Source organism: Cygnus atratus, chromosome 2 (genome assembly GCF_013377495.2).
Source record: "Cygnus atratus isolate AKBS03 ecotype Queensland, Australia chromosome 2, CAtr_DNAZoo_HiC_assembly, whole genome shotgun sequence".
In the NCBI taxonomy this organism is placed as follows: domain Eukaryota; kingdom Metazoa; phylum Chordata; class Aves; order Anseriformes; family Anatidae; genus Cygnus; species Cygnus atratus.
The window spans coordinates 62,781,055-62,803,138 of record NC_066363.1 but is presented as its reverse complement, the minus strand read 5'-3'; the positions used below and the strand labels follow the sequence as shown (position 1 = coordinate 62,803,138).

The following is a 22,084-nucleotide window of genomic DNA, read 5'->3' as shown; positions in this document are numbered from 1 at the left end:
AGCTGCCTGGTCCCTCTCTTTGATGGACAGAAATAGACAGCTCAGGGATCACAACATGGGTGCCTAATGCAGAGGACATAAACTACCTTATGAATGCACTTCTGTTTCCAGTGATACTATAGAGGACACAGAGATCAGGAAGAGACTAAACTAGTTTTTTACCTGGGTGAATTTATATTAAATCAATTCCATCTTCTGAGGAGTAAATATACATCTCATAAAGGAATGCAATTTTTGAATCATAGGGATAAAAACAACACCAAGAATCACTGCTGCTTAACTTCCATCCAAAAAAATGGCCTTTCTTTTAATTATTTCCTATGTCTCATGAATGCTAATACTTCACATCTTTGCAGTGCCCTCCATCTGAAGATCACAAACCACTTTGCTGATGTTAATTTATTCTTGTAAAATGAATAATAAACCACCATGTGCGGTGGTTAGTTAAGGATAAACACAGCAACTTGCTTTTAAACGGGACAGTCCAGAATTTACCCTCTTCTCCCTGCCTGGCCAAGAACACCAAACAGCACCACTTCATGGTGCAGGACCAAGGCTTTGCTCCAGCCTTCTACATTTGCTGTGTGGGCTGGCTTAGCACCACCCTTTCCGCTTGTAAATCAGTGCTTGTCATGCCGAGATCCAAATCCTGCCCTATGCTCATGCAAGTAATTAACATACCAGTGACTCAGTTCAAAGCTGGAGCCCTTCCTTTGGCAGCACATCCCATTGTCTCCTGTGACAATTCCTACCCACACCGCAGAGGAACAGGGTGAGGCGTAAATGGCAGTGAAGGATATAGAAGGGGAGCTTTGCCATCGGTATGCACCGTGCTGCCCTTGAGTGATTTACACCCTGTCACCAAGTGTTTGGGGGAAGATTTATCCCACAAGCTTTTGCCGATTATTCCATGTCAGACGGTCACCACAGTCTATTTCATCGTGTTTTCTTATCATTATAGGTATGCAATGATAATACTAATACGTACTGCAGCTATGCCTGAAAGCAGTTTCAGATTGTCGCATAAACCCAGCATGGAAAGGGCCACTGTTGCCTACTCCAAAGGCATTTTACACCCAGACAACTGAGAAATTGTGCAAGACTACAACTGTTAATGAGGCCAGCACAGTGGCAAGGAGGAAAGCTGTCTTTTAATCTGCTTCATACATTACCACTGCTGGACAAATTCAAATTCCAGCTGTCTTTGCTTCTGACAACATTGAAAAAAAACAAAACAGCTTGATTTGCAGACACCAGACTAATACTGCTGTGCTGGCGTTTAGAAAAAAACTTGCCATTAACTTATAAACTAAGATTATTTCAGACTTGAGAATCATATAAACTTTCTCAAAGTTTGAAGTATCCAGATCCAAGTCCTCAGACAGTTCTCTTCAGAAAATTACTCGATTCTTTAAGGTGGTGTTCAACTTGTACCCCAAATGAGCTCCCTCAGAAACTGCTGACTTTAAGCAGAGTCGCAACAGGTTAGTGATTTAATCCTAATTTTCCTTTATTTTTTCTTTTTCAAGTCATGACTTACTGACTTTCAGTGAAGATACTCATGCTCATTACAAAAGGCTAACTCTAAAATTATCCTGAATACTTGTGTGTCCTTGGTGACAGGTAAATTAAACTTCTTGTTACGCATTGCTCTGTGAACTTTAGATATGCAGAAAAGAATAACATACAATTCTGATTTTTTGCCTCAACATATAAAAACGCACCATTAAATCTAGAGATTCCTGCTTTGATTACTCAATTTGATTCAAGAGAGTTACAGTTTAGCTACAACAAGTGGATGTACTTTCCTCTAGCTGGAAATCATTTAATTACTCTTTATCCTGCTGTAATTGCTCAGATGCAAGTACAACTTTGTAACTTCATAGTGCAATGTTGTCCTTAGCTTTACTAACAAGATTTCTAGCTTTGATGAACAGCCTAGAGGTTTCTATCCATAGCAAAGCTTCTTCCATTTCATAGAATCATAAATTTTGGAAAAGACTTCTGAGATCACAGAATCACAGAATTGTAGGGGTTGGAAGGGACCTCCAGAGATCATTGGGTCCAACCCTTCTGCCAAAGCAGGTTCCCTAGAGCAGGCTGCCCAGGTAGGCGTCCAGACGGGTCTTGAATATCTCCAGAGAAGGAGACTCCACAACCTCCCTGGGCAGCCTCTTCTAGTGCTCTGTCACCCTCATTGTGAAGAAGTTCTTTCGCATATTGGTGTGGAACTTCCCGTGCTCCATTTCATGGCCATTGCCCTTTGTCCTGTCCCCACAAACCACTGAAAAGAGGTTGACCAAATCTCCCTGTCTCCCACGCTTTAATAAACATTAATAAGATCCCCCTTCAGTCTTCTTTTCTCAAGGCTGAACAGACCCAGGTCTCTCAGCCTTTCCCCATAGGTGAGATGCTCCAGGCCCCATATCGTCTTTGTGGCCCTCTGCTGGACTCTTTCTAGGAGATCCCTGTCCTTTTTGTACCAGGGAGCCCAGAACTGGACACAGTACTCAGGTGAGGCCTGACCAGGGCAGAGTAGAGGGGGAGGATCACCTCCCTTGACCTGCTGGCCACACTCCTTTTAATGCACGCCAGGATCCCGCTGGCCTTCTTGGCCACCAGGGCACACTGCTGGCTCATGATCAACCTGTCATCCACTGGGACCCCCAGGTCCTTCTCCGCAGAGCTCCTCTCCAACAGGTCTCCCCCCAGCCTGTACTGTTACATGCGGTTGTTCCTTCCCAGGTGCAGGACTCTACACTTGCTCTTGTTAAACTTCATTTGGTTTCTTCCTGCCCAGCTTTCCAGCCTGTCCAGGTCTTGCTGAATGGCAGCACAGCCTTCTGGCGGGTCAGCCACTCCTCCCAGCTTTGTATCATTGGCATACTTGCTGACGGTGTACACTATTCCCTCATCAAGGTCGTCAATGAAGGTGTTGAACAGGACCAGACCCAGCACCAATCCCTGGGGAACACCGCTAGTCACAGGACCATCTGATCACAAGATCATCTGGTCCAACCATTTTGGGGTAATGAGGAAGGGCATTTAATCTAAAATAATCTAAGATGCATAATTTTGTAAGTGCCGGATTGGACCATGCAGCATGTGCCATTTTGTTTGCTCACATGCAGAAAATTCGGTTGGTTTCTGTAAACCAGCTAGAGCTGTGACAGATGGGATTATGTTATGGAGCAACATTTGAAATGGTCTCTTTGGCAGACAAATTGTTTGGAAGAGTTTCTTGGTGCCTGTAACCCCCTCTTCTCTCCTTTCCTCCCCCTTTCTCCCCCAATGGATGAGTTTCCCATTCACTTGGACAAGAATCAGAATCCAAGTAATTGGTGTGACTTGAAGCCAAAGGATGCAGCATCTGTCCCATCTGGGGATGTGCAGAAAAGGAACGTTCTAGGAGTTACTTTTTAGGGTTTTCCAATTTTCCTCTTGCTTTGAAGGATGCTTAACCAACTTGTTACTCGATTTCTTAACTTGGCACACTATGTGCTCTACTGCATTTAAAAGAAATCCTTCTGGATTTATGCACATCACACACTGAGTTTTACATGCTGGGAACTCCCATCAATTGTTCTGCATGATTTTTCACGTTAAAGGCATCCTCAAGAACTGGCAGAGCACTCTTCCCTAAAGATTTAGGGCCAACGTGGTATAGAAAACCTCAGCAAAGCAGATACATGCAAAAGATCAGGACAGAAAAAAAACAAAAAGCCCTCTTGCACTAGATGGACAGATGAAACAACACCAGCCCTGTGACCCTTAGCTCTCTTGTCTTCTTAACATGCAAATTTTAGGCAAGTACTCAACACTATTCCAGCCAGTACCAGAAGTACCTGCCAGTGCAGGGTGCCAGAATTGCTGCTGCATGGCATCCAGGGCTACAGCTGGCGAGGCGTTCAGCCACAAAACAGGTTTTCACTGGAAAATGCCAATTCATCAGAACTGAAATGCTTCAGGGAGGCATATCAGATTCAATGAACTTGCAGCACAACCCAGGCAGGGCTCCAAGCTGGTTTCCTGCCAGCTCGCCTGGTGGGCTGTCTGGAAGCCTGGACTCTCAGGATATGCAGCTCCAGGGCAGCTCTGCCATGCAGATTGCCTTGTAGTGAGGGGCCGCAACACTTCCTGAAGCTTTGGGCTCCCCTAATTCATCCAAGATTTAGCTCCCAGTTTTGCAAAGGGAAAACCAAAAGCCATGAGAATGCTAGCTGAGCTTTAAGAACCAGACTCTGCTCTTCCCAGCCCAATTTTACTTTGAATTTTGCTTCTAGTTCAGTGACTTTCCTTATTTTTCATTATTTCCTCCCTTCACCTCTTTCCCCACACACACTGGGAAAGTATAAATTAAAAAAAAAAAATCCACATTATCTTCTGAAACATAAAATTCTCAAGTTTTTCCCCCTTAGCGTTCAGAATTTCCTGTGGAACAGAAATTTTGTCTTTAAACCAGTTCTACTCAGCACATTCTTCCTCTCTACAGACTCTCTGCTGCTTATCCTGTCCCAGCAAAATGGAGTCATGTTGTTCTCTGCTGCTTTCCAGGCCTTCTGTGCTGAGGAATGGAAGACTTGGCCTACCGTGCTGCCTTCAGCAAGAGAAACCTAATCCTTCTCTGTTAAGGGGAGGAATTATTTAGACTATAATTTGCAGTGATTACACACTGTTTGGTATGTTGTCATATGCCATGTTTGCACTCCCTCTGCCAACACATGGACGAGGATGTGTGTAGTCATTTATTAGGCTTGCACCAGAGACAAATGGAATAGCAGCAGGATTAGCTGTCATTCATCTTCAACTGAAAACCTTCCCTTGGCCTGTGGTTGGCTAATGAAATCCACATCGCCAGAATTCATAGCATTCAGCTGGCTGCAAAGAGAAACCCTCAAGATGCTTTTAATTAGAAGTTGTGAATAATGGTCAACTTGTGTGCATTTTACAGACAGCCACAAAAATCTACATTGCCACTTTCAGGAATGAACCCAGAGCTGGGATCCACATTATACAGACTTACATTTCGAGAGGATATATGAACAGGTGTCTAAATTCTCAGTTCAACAGTGGGTGCTAGTGTCCCCCTTAGAAACAACAACAAAAAAAAAAAGATGCTAGATAATGAGTATGACTATGCTTCATGCCTGTGATCATATCACTTCATAAGAAAGATTGGTTTTCACTTGGCATTTAATTGAATTAACAGTAAAGACTATTCTCGCTGGAACAGTGCTTCACTGTGCAAGTCAAATCTCCCTGGACTACAGAGGTACCTAACACATGCTAATGAGAAAATTCTTAGCTTACACTCAATATTTATCTATGCAAGCATACTATAGTCTTAAAAGAGTTTTTCAAAATAAATGTAAGTAAGTCCTCCGGTTTAGCATTTTGACAATTAATGAATGTTCTAGGACTCTGAATATCTGAGAATCTGCTATCTCCCCTCCCTTTTTCTACAAGAAAAGGTGCCAGATTCTCTGAAGTTTCTGATTTCCTTTTGTTTCTGGTGCTGTGGACTCTGTTCTACACAGACAAACTCTTACTCAAACATCAAGCAAACACAAAAAGATGACATTAAACAGCAAATTAAGCCTTAGTTTTTAAACCATGACATCCATTTTGCTGGATAGCCTCAGTGAAATGTTTCCATAATTTGACAACCTAAACCCACTACAGCCATCAATAACTATGATTTTACACATATTGCCCACTCAGACTGTAAGTTATGTTGCTGCAACTGGAGAAAAAATTGAATGTTTAAGAACTGATTTCATCTCTGTTCTTATCCATAAGTATAAAATGATGACCCTGAACAAACCACTCTAGTTACTGGAAGTGAAAATCATGGCACAATTGTCCGTGCAGCAAGTTATTTGTTGGCTGCAGAATGAAACATAGTCTAGGAATTGTTCCACAAAGATTTCAAACTCACAGCTGGATCTCTGTCTGCTTGAAGGCTGCAGAGGTTTTGAAAGAGTTATCAAGTACTTGGGTGCCTCAGATCTCTAAAGAATTATGAAATATATTTATTGTCACTGTCATGCTTTTATACTGAATGCCGTTCACATTGCACTTGAGAACTTCTTCAGGGAGAAGGCACACACATAAACACTTGCCCTACCTGCTTTGGTTGTCACTTTCAGCAAATAACCATCCAAATCGATTTGAAATTGAGGTGTCTCGCAAGGTAGTGAGATGCGGGTCCCATTCCACTTCACTGTGAGGTGCTGCTGGAGGCTGATAGTACTTCTGCCCAACATAAGGTCCACTGACTTTGTCCAGGAGAAAGAACGGGTCCGACGGGCATCGTTTTTTACCAGCACCTGGAAGGGTGAGGCAGAGGAGGAGCAGTCTTTTGTCAAAACGTACTGACATGTTCCCTGAAAGTTAAATGTCCGTCCATCAAAAGTGTTGTAGTGAGGGTCTCCAAAGACAGTGCAAACTCCAGGCTCTGCAGGTGAGTAAGAAAAAAAAGCACCACATCAGGATAAAAGTCAGAAAAAAGGAGTTGATAAGAACTTAGTGGATGTTGCTATCACCTAATCTGCCTGCCCTACAGGGCAGATTTTGCTGAGAACCCTTAGGAATATATTTTTCTGAAGAACAGAAGCTTCTTGGTTTTAGTAGAAGCGTTTCCCAAGGCAGGTGGGAACTAAATGCCAATCCTTGGGTCAGCATGGGAAGGCTAACCTGTAGGTAGGTACCAAAGACAAATCTTCCAACCTATGTGTCCATCCCTTAAACACAGCATGCCACCCAAACAGCTAAGGTTGTTAAAATGCCTGTGAGATTGTTCAAATTATTTCATTTCTAGAAAATGCAAGCCTGATTCATGATGTCAGAGCAGGCAGAGCCCTGGACCTTGCTGAGTCCATATATCTCTGGACATGTGTGATAGGAACCTTCCAACCTCACTCCAGCTTTCCAAGCATGAAGCATCTTCTCTAAGCAATTCATCCAACCTCCCTCTCACTGACAGAGAGAAGCAGACACAAGTGGAAAGTCTTTCACCTCACCAGTTTTAGACATCTCTTTTAATATCTGGGGAGTTGCTCTCTGGAGGAGCCTGTCTCTTTCTCCTGCCTGCTCTGGGAGCTCAGACAAATAGCTCAGACTAAAGGCACTCCTCTCAGATGGTTAAATTCACCTGGAATGAACTTCCAACTTTAAGTTTTGTTGTGGGAGCAAAGCCTTCATTCACAGAAGCAGAATTCAAAACATCATATGCGTATTTTTCAGGTTTAGTTTGAACGTCCCCAGATAGGCAAGGGTGATTCCCCCAAATTAAGATCAATCAAACCATTTCAGCAGGACCTTGCTCTGTCCATATTTTACACAGGCACACATACGAGTAGTGTACATATATTACATATTAACATATTACGTCACATTGTACATATGTACAGAATTTTCCCAAATTCTTTGTAGTACCAGCATTAAGTAGCTGAAAACCCTATCACCAATGAAATGTGATCATCATTTACTACACATCCTTTTAAAATATTACAGACTATCACATATGCTGTTCATACACAGCTGACTTTCAGTAGTTATTGTTCTCATATTACCAACTAAAAGCTAGTCATACATGAATAGCATGATGCAATGACTATCTAAGGGCATGGTGTCTCTATCAGTCATTTGCATTGTTACAAATAGAGGGAGATGTCTTAGTGATGTTTGCAGCTGTATACTGGTCAGAGATGCCACAGTTCCTAAAGGCAGAACTTGTCCACACTCATGTCAAAGATGCTGAGTTACCCTGCATTTACCCAGCAATTGACTGAATTGCTTAGCAATCAAGAAGAGCAGCAAATTTATTTGCATTTCAGCCTTTGGGTATAACAATGGGTCCTAACCACACCTCATTGCTGCTGTTCCTGGAAGAAGTCATCTCATGACAAACTGTACACTGCTGCTGCCAGCTGAATACCCACGGGGTTAGTCTGCTTTTGAAAGATGATGCATGTTTTAGGGGGAGAGCTTGATGCAATAACAAAATTTGACTCAGTAATCAGAGAGCCAAGAACAGCACCAATCAAAAACAAACAAAACTAAACTAAACTAAAAAACCTAACAACCTAAAGGAGTGGAGAGTAACAGGGAATAATATTTGTTAGCTGAAAAAAAAAAATATCCGACTAACAATGACTCCTCTGAAAAGGCAGACTTAAAAAGGCAAATTCAAGTCTACAAAAAAAACCAAAAAAGGCAGAGGCATGGATGTTACAGAGAAGAGAGAGAATTTCTGTGATGGAGTGTAACATGGCGCTGACTAAGCAATACACCTTTCTCAGCAGGTCTGTTTAGTCTAGGCAAAGTGCTATGCTAAAGCAGCTGTAACATTTCTGGCATTTTCACTAGCTTCAACTAGAGGCCATCCAGGGATACCTACAGAAGATGGGGCTGAAGGGGCCCCCAGGAGATAGCACCTTTCCCTTTTCCAGCTGTAATACAGAATCAACTATACCTATGTTGTTCCTGATAGACGTTTATCTAACCTGCTTTTATAGAGCAGTCATAACAGAAACTCCACAGCTACCTCCTGCAACTCTTAGTTGCTTTTACTGTAAGGTCTTAAAGTCTAACCCCAGTCTTCCTCACTGCACAGTACAGTACCATCACAGAGCTGGTACCTGAGTAAGATTTGTACTTTACCCCTAACTTGCCACATCGCTGCTTTCTCATTAAGTCTTCAGTTAAGCCAACAACTATTCTTGGCATCATTACTATGTCTCATTACTATGCTTGGCTACAAGGGAAAAAGAGTTGCGATTTTTCAAAGACGTCATGCTGACAGCTCCAACTCAAAATGAACCACATTTGACCAACACCCCTGGAAACCAGGGCCTAAGGACTTAAAACAGAGCCAGAAAATCAAAATGCTTAGATAAGATAGTGCTTTTAAAAATGTGCCGTTTTGTGGGTCTCCTTTTCCCATTGTTACTAATGAGAATATTAATAACTGCTTTCCAAAGTCCATAAAACAATTGATTGATTGACATTTCTCCATAAATTTGAAGCTTCAAATGAAAGGAACCATAGAGTTTTTAATCACCAATGTAATTTTTATCAACAAGAAAAAGAAATCTAGATTCTATATACAGACCATCTGACTTCACTGCCACTAAATCATACTAATATGTTTCTGATTTCCTTATGTAATTATGTAATTACCTGCATGATAAATATTAAGATACTCTTTATTACCCGCTCAGCTCCTATTTCATTTTTTTTTAGGTTTTAATTTTGCCTTAAACATAACAAAAACTTTTCTGAAAACAAGGAAACTATCAACAGAAAATCAGCCCAAACACCAGTGAAAATTTCTGTGACAAGAACTGCTTTTTGTCTGCATTTCTACAGGCCAAGAATGTGGAGATGTTATACACGTTATTACCCAACATGCTGGGAGAGGGAGGGCAGTTCTTCACCTAAGAAAGTGGCTAAGAGGCAAGACATGAGAGGAACAAACATAATTTAGAGATGTGCAAGTAAAATTGATAGTACCAATGGGATCCAAAGGAAATATTTATTTTTAATTTCCAATGTGTTATGCAGAGTAATGTTGTTTTATGTTATGTTACATCGTGTCACGTCATATGTCAACTTGATGCAGTGCAGTTAAAATAAAAAAGAATATATTTTGGATTGGATAGCTGAATGTCTGATCCAAGCATTGCTGTTTTCTTTAATAGACAAGAAAGCAGAGGAGGGAAAATTTACCAAAACAGCACAAATAATTGATTCTCTGATATCTCTGTGTAAAACATTCTTGAAAAGTTTACTAAAATTGTGAGTTTCTAAAAAAAAATCCACATCCTGCAAGAGTGTGTGTGATAACTCAGGCACTGCCAGTAAGAAGAACTGTCTGGCCTTGAAAGAAACCTTAAATACAGGGTGTAACAAGACTGCAAAAGTTAGGCAACATGAAAAGCATTCCAGCCATTTTTAGGTTTTGGGTTGTTGTTTATTTCCTTCTGGGAGGGTTTCAATCACATCATGTTTTATGGTTTGCTTCCCCCCCACCCCCCTTTTTTTCTTTTGAAACAAACCAGCCTTTCTGCTTGGCTGTTTTTGAAATCTATTGGAAGCACCACTTCTGTAGTTAGTATTATGTGTAACTTGCTCCTCTGTTGAGATGTAATGGATGGAGAGGTATCACTGCATCTCCAAAGCTAAGCTCCCCAACACAGGAGAGTGTGTTTTGCTAGCTTGTGCTAATGAGGCAGAGGGTTGTGGGTGCATATCCTCCCCTCTTTTCCTACAGTAAATTCTTGCCAACTTATTGCAGATACTCATGTCTCTATCAGCTGTTGAGGGCAGAGTTAGAAGAGGGCAATTATATGTGATGCTTTCCCCTAAGACTCTGCCAGCCTCCAACTGTTTTCAGCTTAGGGACTTTCTGAGCTAGACGTGGTTTGTCTTTATTTAGTAACATTTGATAGATTTTTTCTCCATGAATTTATCCAGTCTCCCCTTGAACCCAGAAATATTTTTAGCATCCACAACATCCTTGAGCAAAATACATGAAAAGCCACTGCCTCTTGATTGTTTTGAACCTGGCATTTATTGTCTTTGATGCCTTCTTTTGCTCATCTACACATTACACTTTTGTATGAAGGCAAATATACCCATGTTTCCTCTCTGTCCCTGAAAGATAGAGATTTTTAAAAGGAGAGTCCCAGAGCTATGTTTAGAAGGCTGTGATTTCCAAAGCACCTTAGGCAGTTAAGTCACTCAACTGTGATTAAACATTATTGGTAGCTGCCTGCAAACACCTCTAAACTGCTTTTAGAAATCCCATATTTAGGCTCCCAAACCAGTTTTCAAAGCTTCTGGCTTTTGTAAAAACTTCTAGGAACAAGGCAGTTTTCACATTTGTTTTTTAAACAACTAAATATGGACTTCACGCTTTTCCTTTTGACAGTCTTCGTGTGTGAGTCATGCAGCTTGCTTAGTTCCCACCTAAGGATCTATAGCTTACTTGCAAACTCATAATAATATTATTTAGGTGCTAAAGTGAATACTGTGGAACTCTTAGCCAGCTCTTCTTGCATACTACAAATCATGTGCCCAATTCAATGAAATACTGACTTTCATTAGAAAACGTAACTGGGAAGGTAACTGTAGACAAGGAGCACAGGGTTTGAAAACATATTTTTCCTGTACAAAACAGGAAGCTGACAAAGCAACAGCAAGGAAAAGATCATTTTAGCACTCCTCAAGTTTTAACATGCTCTCTTAAGGAGAAAAACGAGTACAAGAAATCACAACCTGTTTTGGCCAGTTGGAACCAAATCTGCCAGAGGGATAACGACAACGAAGTTCAAGTAAGTAGTATGCTAAGTAAAGGCAAGAATCACTTATAGAAATAAGTGGTTGCCAGAAAGTACCTTTATACCTTCCAGTCAAAGCCCCCACCCCCAAAACAGTATTTAGCCTTTATAGAAAGGCTAAATATACGTACTGCTTGGTGGACGCCAGACAGACAGTCAGTACACACATCCCGACCAGCCAAAGAGCATGAGCATGTTGGCTAGCCAATTAGCACACTTGTAGCTCCAGAGCAGCCACAGGATGTATTGTTTCTAGCTGGGGTTATTATTTGTTGGGATATAAAGGAAATTGGACACAAATCCATAGGAAACCAGGCTCTGTTAGCTCTGGTGCTCGTAGAATAGCTTGTTTTATTTTTTCAGGACATCAGAGCAGTCAATTGAAGTCCAAGATGTCCAGATGTCTGGTCACACTCTTCTGGGCTTGTAGCTAGTTAAGAGTGGCCAAGAAAAATACACTTTAAATTATAACTAAAATTGTTTTGGACACTTTCTAAGTAAGGAGAGGGAGGAAAAAATAGAAGTTTACCAGTTACGTGTGTTCTGGTTGCACATCTATAATTCAAAAGGAACCCACCTTTTTGAAAATAAAATGAAACTTTGAATGCAATTAGCCCATATGTTGAATTAAGCCCTAAATCAAACAGAACACATTATTAACATTTGAAAACTAGCTACAGAACATGCATAATAGAATTTTATTAGCTTTTCTTTAACAAAAAAAGGCAAAGCCATGGAGTACTTTCCTCATAACTGCTGCATAGTGCAGCTTGATATAATACACATTACAAGGTGTGGTGTCAAAAACTCCACAGGAGCCTTTATGTTCTATTTAATAAATAAAATAGCTATCCCAATTTGTCGAAATACATATTTATACAGTAGACTGTCACAGCTGAAATGGCTGAGGAGGTAAATTATGAACTACATTCCAATATGAATAAACAACTGCAGTCTTTTTGTTGATGTATTTCTCCATGGCAAGGAATTAACACAAGAAACAGGCCCTACACAGATCTGCGTGTCCGTTAGTCCTGATCCCTACTTTCATAGGTACCTACAAAGCATAACCTCATCTTCTTTTTTTTTTAACCTTTTTAATTGTTGTTTAGAGAAGTCATCAATTTTTAAGTATTTCTATAAAATAAATAATAAAATACAATAAATTATGAAATGAAATATAAAATAAAATAAAATAAAACAAAACAAAATATTGATATGCATGCAGGAAAAGGTGAAACAACCAACTTTTTAGTCCTAAGGCTGGTTGGCTGGGTCCAAATGCTCTTGAGTTTGGTTTAGCTCCATACAACATTTTGTCAATTAAAAAAGCTGCTGAATGATTACTAATGCACAAAAGTTTCTGCCCCCCAAAAAAGGTGTTTACTGCAAAATCAATCATATGTACTGCTAGACCTGGATGCCTGCAGTACACTTTGAAAAAAAACTTTTCTTTAAACTTCACAATGACTTCGGTATGACTGCGTCAGGATTACTGATCATAATTAAAATATATCTACGTGATCACAGTAGGAAGCTTTCACACTGCATGCCGTAATTTCAGCAAAAGCTGTCAATTCTTCATTGTCAAGAACAAAGATTTAGTCTTTGCTGGAAATTCCCATCTTTGTCTAGAGTTGAGAGCCATCTGCTAATATTATTTGAACTCAGGTTTAATGTTTTCTTTTTTAATATGAAAATGACCTTGGTCTAACACAGGATTACTAATTTATGGAATTGACGTCAGTGGTGATTTTTCTAGATCAAGCCCAAAAGAGTACATTTCATTACATTTTTACAGCAGGATAAACTAAACTGTTGAATTTTCCACTGGTATGACCACTGTGTTTAATTAGTGATAACTGTACACCAGCCATGGAACTTAAACAGCAACATGCCAAAACTAACCATAGTTAACTTCAGCAACAGTAGACAAAAGGGACTCTCTAGCCTTTTAGGAGACGAGGTACTTTTTCTCTCTGCAACAAACTGCTTTGAAAAATGATCCTTTGATTTTTTTTCTTTTTCAGTTTAAAGTGTATCCTTTAACAACGTGACTGTTTTTGACCCACTTCATAGAAATTGGCTGCATTTAAACTGTACTCAAAGCTCTCCTGTGTACAGTATGTTCTTGTACCTCCTATGTTGTTTTTACTTTGGAAAATTAATATCTGCTGGACCGCCAAAAATGTCTGGTGTGTTAATATGTGGAGAGAGAATCAGCTGAGTGGGTGGGTGAGGAAAAGGGCTATGCATGTGCATCTTATCAGAAATGGGCTCAATTGGCAAAGGTTCTAATGTGTGGACTGAGATGGTGATCATCACTGAAATACTTATGATTTTACCTTTTGCCTGTCAAAATGTTGTGATGAGATTTACAGCACTTCTGGCACAAAGGTGAAATTAGTTCCTTGCAAATGGCAACTCTAATAACACTATCGACTACCACTGCTCTATTACACTGGATATTTAAGCTTTTTGGTTACATTACCTGATAAAAGCTGGGAATTACCTCTTAATGATAAAATCTTAGAATCAGTTCAGCATTAGTCTTCCTCCAAATACTAATGAGTCCATAGTGAGACGCCTCTCCAAAAAAAAAGATACATTTCATGCACAACAGAGGAGCATGCCACTGCAGGACAGTGCAATATGCCTCCCAGTTTTACACAGAGCCAGTGCAACATAGACGAGACCCATAAGGAGAGCCTAAGGGAACAGGGTTGTTTAGTAGCGTGAAAGTTTTGGGAGACCTAAGAGTAGTCTGTCGGTACCTACAAGGAAGTTACTGAGATGACAAAGCCAGACTCCTTGTGGAGCTGCATGGCAGAAGGACAAGCAACAATGGTTGTAATTTGGAAAAAAGGAACTTGACATAAAGAATAAAATTTTACTGTGAGATGGTCAAACTTTGGAACAGGATGCCCAGAGAGGTTGTGGCATCTCCATTCTTGGAAATTCTAAAAACCTGGCTGAGCATCATGGTCTGAATCCAGTGCTGACACCATTTTGAGCAGGAGGTTGGCCTGCAGACCTCCAACTGTCAAGACTCCTTGAAACTACAGCCATGTCTATTTCTCTGTACTTAGATTCCCAAATATCAGGAAGGATTACTGTTTCCTCACACAGCCTGGATCCATGCAGGTGAATGGGAGAGGTGTGCTTATGGCTGCTGAATCAGAGTCCAAATTCCTATGCTTTCCCTAAGATTTCTCTCTCTTTACACACTTGTCCATGGCAAAAACAACTGCTCTTTAAGTAAGATCAAACACCTGCCATTTCATTCATAGCAGGTATGCAAATTTCACATATCCTGCTGGCAGTTGACACTCTGCCCTTAATTTCAAATGTCTTACAATCATGACCATTCTCTTCTTATATCATCAAGAAGTTCTGACTCTAAGGTTACCTGGTTCCTAGATTAGTTGTTTTTACTTTGAATGAATGTAGTTTTTGCCCCTTTCCCCCTTAAAAAAGTTATCACAAGTTATCATTCTCTAGCAGCATTTCTGAAGGAATCATCTTACTCTCTTCTTTTTAACCCCTTACAGTAGAGGAGCTTTGAGGGAAGAGCCATCCTCACTATTTACCTCACTCTCACAGTAAACTACTCATGTTACAAAAGAACACATAAGAAAGGCTAAATGGGCTGAAACCTAAGAACAGAGGCAAGACAGTGATCAATAAATTCGTGATACTAATGACGTCATGTTCGAGCAGAGGTCTATGACAATTTCATCACCCTTGAAACTAAGCATACATAAAATCAACTGCTAGTCAGTTGAATCCTCTTTCATTTCTCCCTCTGCTTGGTATTCTTTATTTCAAGCATTTCTGATATATTTGGATTTCATTTCATTTTGATACTGAAGTCTTGCAAACTAGATTTATTTTAATACAAATTATACATTCAGAAATAATTGAGGAGCAGAATGGAAAAAAAGTATTTAGTATATAAAATTTGTGCAATCCAAGAGCTGATTTGTGCAATCCAATTGAGCTGATGAGCAAAAACAATTTGACTTTAGACAAAAGAATAGGAAACATTGTCCTTAAAAACCTATTCTTTTTTTCAGAAGCTTTTCTATAAATCATAAAGCTCCATTTTAGCAGTCTGTCCCTACTTCGTAAAATACTTAAATGTGTCCTGAAGGAAATACATAAATGTATCCTGATAACTTCAGTGAAGACAGGTCTCCCTGTTGACTTAAATAGAACAAGCTTAAAGATAACTGCTTGCATAAGTGCTTTGCTGATTGTAAAATGATCATTCCTGAAGTGAAGAGTAAAGGAATAAAAAGGTGATAATGGTGCTAAACATTACACAGACAGAAGGCCAGCTTCCTACTGTTCTTTCCATTGCTGCCCCAGACTGCCTTTTTTAAAAAACAAACAACAACAAAAACAACAACAACAACAAACCTCTTACAAACCACCCACAGAAGTTTTGTATTGTATATACTCTTGGATTATGCTTCCTCTCTCTCCTCTCTTGCATAGCTAGGCTGTTATTTACAGGTATAAAAGTCACTCGGTCCTAAAAATTATAACTCTATACACACTGCTTTTTACCTACAAATTTTACAGGCTAACTATGTCCTTCAAAGAGCAACACTTCAGATTTAGTACAAATAGTGTCATTTGGGAGAAAAAATGAAATTAAGTCCTTTTTTGGGGCATTTTATTTAAAATTCACAGATTTATAGGAGACAAACTCTGTAGCCAGTAATAGCCACCTGTCCTTTAGCCACTTCTGAAAGAAGGCAGAAAAGCAAACTTATTTCTAAGATATTCATTTTCTCTGAAAGAATAAAAAAGAATTTAAAAAATGTGAAGAAAGAACTTACTTTCAGTGCAAATAGGACAGCATCCTTTTCTGTTCAGGATTTTACCCTAATTGGGAGAAAGACAGGCTCATTTAATGAAAGAGTTTTTGGAGGAATGACTGTGTTATGTTGTAAGGCTGGATAAGCCTTTGAAAATAGTTCAAGTTGTGTTTGAACTCAATGCCCTGGTTACAGTTTCAAATATCAGGTGCTAAAATAAGACAGAACTATTCAAAGAGCTTCCTGGCAGTCTTATAAGAAATGAAATACTAAAAGGATTCTCTGTTACCACTTTTCTCTTTAGAGAGTGTGAGAGAACTTTGGACTCGTATTCACAGATATCTAAAAGCAGACTAGTCATTTGCTTACCAAGATCACTACCTTTTCCCCCACTTCCCAAAATACAAACATTTCCTATGCACATCCTCCACACTTAGGCAATCTGCACCCCACACACATCCACACTCTCCCATGCCCTGAGATCATCCATCTTCCTACAGAAATAAAGGAAGGAAGGAGGCAATGGTCGAGACCTAGATTGGCCAGATTTCTTTCATGGCTAAATCTTGTGGTACCTCTTACCAGATCATATTACCAATCATGGACTGAGTTCCCTGATGAAGCAAATGGGCATAAATCCAAGGACATGCAAATCTAAAAGCAAACAATTTAGTCTAATCATAGTAACATGGACAAAAATCTCGAGTTTTTATTTACCACTGTGCACAGGCCAATTTTATTTATAGTTGTGTCTTACACAAGGCTGGCTCGAAGTAGGAATCATGCCTCTGTGTACATACATTCATGCTCCTTTTCAGTCTTCCTCAAATTAAAAGATGTTCTCTCTGATTTTACTTACACTCCCAAAAGCTAACCATCAAGTCAAAGGATAGGCCTGGAAAATTTCAGACTGAACGATGTGTTTTTCCAAGCAAAAACTGGCAGGGGTTATAACAGAACTTATGGTGATATTGGAGCTCACCCACATTCCCGTACGGGGAAGGAAGAAGCATATGGAGCTGCAATGCTCCCCGGCACCAACTCTTCAGTCCAATAGCAGTTGAACACAGAGAAAGTCCCCTTTGTGTGACCACTGCTCCTGTTCCGCACCAAGCAGGCGAACAAGGAGTGGCCAGAAAGAGTGAACAAATGGAGCTGTGATATTCTTTGCTCCAAACACACTCAGTTGTGGAGAAAAGCTCATGAAGACAGGCAAGGAAGGGGTGGCTGGTCTGTGTGGAAAGCGGGAAGTGGGCATAGACAACATGCCTTACTGCACTGCTTCCTGCCAACACCGCTCCCAAGCTTTGATTTTATACATGGGGAGAAATTAACTCCCAGTGATGAGTGTGCTTGAGGGCATCGTTGTGAGGGCACAGGAGTTCAGTGTAAGCTTGGCCTTGAATGTACAACTGCACATGAAGAGAATAAATTTGAGGCATCTCTGGACTTGAGAAAGGAGTTGGATTTGAGTTTCACTGGCATACAGGCAATGCTTAGATATTCGTGTGACCACCAGGCCTCAGAGCAAAGAGAACTGAGGACCAGGCTGCAACAAAAAGACCTATCGAGCACCTGCTAGGACAACCCCCTCTAAGGAAGAACTGTTAAAACTGCACAGAACTATGGAGCTGGGCAGCACTTGTATGCACTAATGGAAGACATGCAGCTGAATGCCACACACTGCACACCATGGTCTTACCTCTCTGTTTCAATAAAGGAGTTGAAATCATCAGCTAAGCTGGAAGTGGCAAGAATTCAAGTGAAGTTGGAATCTCCAAGGCAGCCTGCTGAGGCTGGTTACTTGAGCCACCATGTTGGCCCGAGATCCTGTTTTTGTCTTGTAGAATAAGGAAACCCATTATTGCTAACATGTGCTGCAAGAGTTCGTTAGCATTGAGGGTTCCCTTAGGAGTGGGCTAAGTGATGTGATTCCCATTTTTCCCTATGAATATTTATAAGCAGACCACATTTGAGTCTATTTATTTTCTGGGATTTTTCTTCTTTTTTTTATGAGGTTTTCAATTTTATGTCTGAGGCTTTGTTTTTTTTGTTGTTGTTTTTTGTTGCCTTTTTTCTTTTTTTTAAGGCAAGACTAATTGAGGGGGTTGTTTGGTTGTGCAATAGCAACAGCTGTTGTTTTTTTGTGCCTCATTTGGCACAAGAGTAAGAACAGCAACTTTTTGTTTGTAATAATAACAGATGTGTATAACATTAAATGCTGTCTGTGCTAGAGATGGGAGAACGTGTTCTGAATAAATTTTCAACTCACTTTAAGTTCACGGGTTCAAAATTTACCCACAAAATCAAACTCTGCAAATGTCTTCACATGCCATGAATTTAATTCTATTAACTTTTGCAGAGCTTTGGAGCTCAGAAAAGGCTATGTGGTGTAAAATTCACCAGGCTTTCCTTTAGAAGTACAAAAAGAGATGTCCGTGACCAGTGACCATTACCACAGGCTGGCATTATTAGTGGAGAATGCAAATGCATAAGGAGAAGAGGCAAGAAGGAAAATGATAATGATGGATAATTGTAAGGGAGATGGTACAAGGAAAGAAGGAGGCTGGAGCAGGGGTAGGACAAGTGAATAGCAAATTAGGTAAGAAAAAGTCTAAAGAACCTCTGAAATTCAGTCTTGCCGAGTGTTGAGATTACTCCCTTTCTACAAAGTATTCAAGCATGTGTTCAAAGCAGATATGGAGGGTCTTCAGCAGGACTGTACACATGCTTAATAGCATTGCTGGATGGGAGCCAGCATGTACTGCACCTTGAAGGCTGATGCTCCAGGTAACAGAAAGGGAATACCAATGTGGAGCCAATTGTTGAAGAGCCAAAAAACAGGAACCACAAGCCACAGGGCTCACTAGAAGCTCAAGAAGGACTGATTTTACTATAAATATGACAGGAGGGATTGAATTTGCCAGAGATATATTGCCCTCACTGCAGATGAAAGGAAGCTAAGAAAGACACTTCCTGTAATTACTGATACAGAATTAAACTCCAAAAAAGAAGCTCCAAAAGAGAAGAATAAAAGGAATGGAAAAATGTGCCTAGCCCTACAAAGAAAATGAAAGAAATGGCAGAAACAGTCTCTGAAAGTATGGCAGCCTGCCACCAATAGATTGGATAATACAAATGGTTGCACAGTATTGGAAATTTTTGCACAACAGCCACTTTGAAACTTATCCTTTCTAGAAATAATTGGCTAAAATCTGTATTGATAAATTAAATAATATCCCATCACAGAAAAAAAAATAAAAAAAAACCGTCATGCAAAGTGTATTAAGACTACATAGTAAAGCACTTAAGGAACGATATTGTAAGTTGTTATTGAATCTTCAATACTTTCACGTTCAACTGTGTATCATAACACAATTCTAATGAGATAACTTTATGTGGCCTGGCACCTTAAGGGACAGTAAACAGCATTTTATTCCACAGCAGACTTCAACAGACAATAGAGAGTGCATACTACCAGAAATCCCAGGAAGAGAGAAAAAAAATGGAGTTCACACCCCTACAGTTTTCAGAGACAGCAGTATGATATCCAGACTTTCAGTATCAGAATCACTAATATATCTTTATCTTGAATAATGTGGTGTGTTTAATTAATGTTTATAGATTTGTGACAGAATATCTCATCAAAGAAAGTGCAGCACAGATGAAAAGTGAAAGATTTAAATCCATTAGCATATATTATTTGCTTTAAAATTACTGAAGGTGGTACCAACTTGGAATAGGAAAATAAATCTCACTCTAGAGTTTACATTCCTTCTCCTACTTGTCTTTCCAATGTAGCTTGAAAGAGCAGAAACATTGCTTGTACCTGTGGAGGAGGGTGGGCTCACATGCAGCTAGCTATGGACTCCATTTTAAGACAGAGAGCAGGCTGACTGGTTAGATGCTAGAGGAAAGGGTGCTGCAGGATAACAAAGCTGGTCTTTTCAGCCCTGAGGAGCTGGACCTCGTCTGAGGACTCAACTCAGAGGTTTAGGGCAGTTCAGAAATTTGCATTAACCTTCAAGCAGATCACGTAACAGCCAGTCAGCTGGTACATCAGTCAGTTTGTACATCAGTCAGCTACAGTCCCACAGGACTGCAGACAGTAAATTTTTATCCACCACTATTTTCACTGACTGGCCATGAACAGTAAGGCAGTTCATTTATTTATAGAAGCCACTTCAACTGATCACCTCAATGCTTAAATTTATATATAGGTGGGTAAGGCTGAAGTGGTGTATTTCACTTAAGAATTGCATTAAGCCAAATTAGTTATTTCATCTCAGAAGCATCTTAATTGTTTGAAATGCATCAGCATGGGGAAAATATAAATGAGATGCAGTGTGTGCCAGGTTCAACTACAAAGGATTTGAGAAGACCTGAAGGGTCCAAGCTCTCACCTCCTGCTTATCCTGAGAATGGCTCAAAGTGAGCAAGCCTGATTACCATGGGCCTCAACAGGTTCCCAGAAGAAGAGCTCCTTTTTTCACACTTCCGACGATCTGTACAACATCTTATATGGGGCCTATTAACAGAACTGCCCTCTGCAGTGAATGTCAGAATGACAGGAAAAGGCTGTCCTGTCTTCTGAGGATGCAAACATAATTCCTGCAGCCCACTGGCACAGCAGAAACAGGAGCACCAAGGTACAGGCTCTCTATTCTATCGCAGCTTCTGGCTGTCAAAAGTTCACGCATATAAAATTTTACAAACTAGAGTTTGTCATTTAAAATTTTATACCTAGGTGTCTGTGACTCATATTTTCCCTGCTGGCTTCCAGGATGGAGAAGGAAACACTGAGAAGGTGTAATGCTAACGACTTGGCTCTCTCTTCTGCAGCTCTGTTCAAAGATCTGCCCCTATATGAGGTGCTATTTAGAGCTCCCTCTTCTGAAAGCTTGGTCCATTAAAACAAAGTAATTTGTCAGCGATGGAAATCCAAGAAACAAAAGCTGACTTTAGCTCAAGGTTTCAAGTAATGCTAATTTTTGAAGCAATTAAGTTATAATTATACCACGTTCTGGGTTCACTTCAGATTTTCAAACAAGAAATACCTAGGCTGCAATCTCAGAGGAAACTGCATAGTTTGATTGAAATCATTTGCTTTGCCTTGCCTAATTTACATGTCTAACCAAGTATCATGCCTCACATGCACTGAGAAAAGCAAGCACAACAACCTCTTGTGGATTGCCTTAACAGTCTGCATGCTCTTCATATATTAACATAGTCATCTCACCACTCTACAAAACTATTAAATATATCTGAAAGAGATGTTCCAGTGCAGATAACTTGGGACAGAGAAAGAGAAAGGAGGAGAAAAGGAGCACAGAGTTTGCAGAGCAAGGACAGAGGCAAAAAGCCCTTATTCATAGTAGCAATAGCACACTTGGAAACCACCAGCCTAAATTAACATGCCAAAGGATCCCTCCTTTCCAATCTGCATGCTCCACTGCAATGCACACCCTTCTAAGAAACACTGAAAAAGATAATGGTGGTGAAAAAAAAAAAAAAAAGAGAAGACAGACATTTTTTAAAAAACTCACTTGAGGACAGCTGCTGACTGGAATGCACTGCTTCTTGTGACATTCTGTCTTGCCTTTCACACAAGCACAGATGGTGCAGTTCACAGAGGACCACATCTCTCCATCCTGCAAGAGGCAACATGATATAGTATCAGCTGGGGTGGCAACAGGAAGCTATTTCAGTAATGTATTATTGCACAAGAAAGGATAGCTTTCCCTGTTGGCATTGTGTCATTGTTTAGTCTAAATTATTTTGAGGTGTCTAGCCACGCCCAGCTGTATTAAAGACAAAGATCAAATTCAGTGGGGTTTTGTTCCCTTCAGCCCTCCAGGTCAAAAAATTCATTTTTCCAAAGCTAACCAAGTCACATTTGCATTTTCCATCAGT

General features: G+C 40.1%; 1 protein-coding gene across 10 annotated transcripts in view; it reads right to left on the bottom strand.

Annotated features, from left to right (window-relative positions):
• The window catches only part of BMPER (BMP binding endothelial regulator), a 159,050-nt gene that overhangs the window by 46,874 nt on the left and 90,092 nt on the right, over nucleotides 1–22,084 (bottom strand). For 8 of the 10 annotated variants that reach the window (XM_035552489.2, XM_035552498.2, XM_035552490.2 and 5 more), the window contains 3 exons: nucleotides 21,718–21,822; nucleotides 16,193–16,238; nucleotides 6,128–6,457 (listed from right to left, as the gene is read on the bottom strand). In XM_035552489.2, coding sequence (XP_035408382.1) covers nucleotides 6,128–6,457; nucleotides 16,193–16,238; nucleotides 21,718–21,822 — 481 coding nt within the window. The remainder of the gene's footprint in view (nucleotides 1–6,127; nucleotides 6,458–16,192; nucleotides 16,239–21,717; nucleotides 21,823–22,084) is intronic. The other 2 variants (XM_035552495.2, XM_035552496.2) reach the window with 1 other exon arrangement.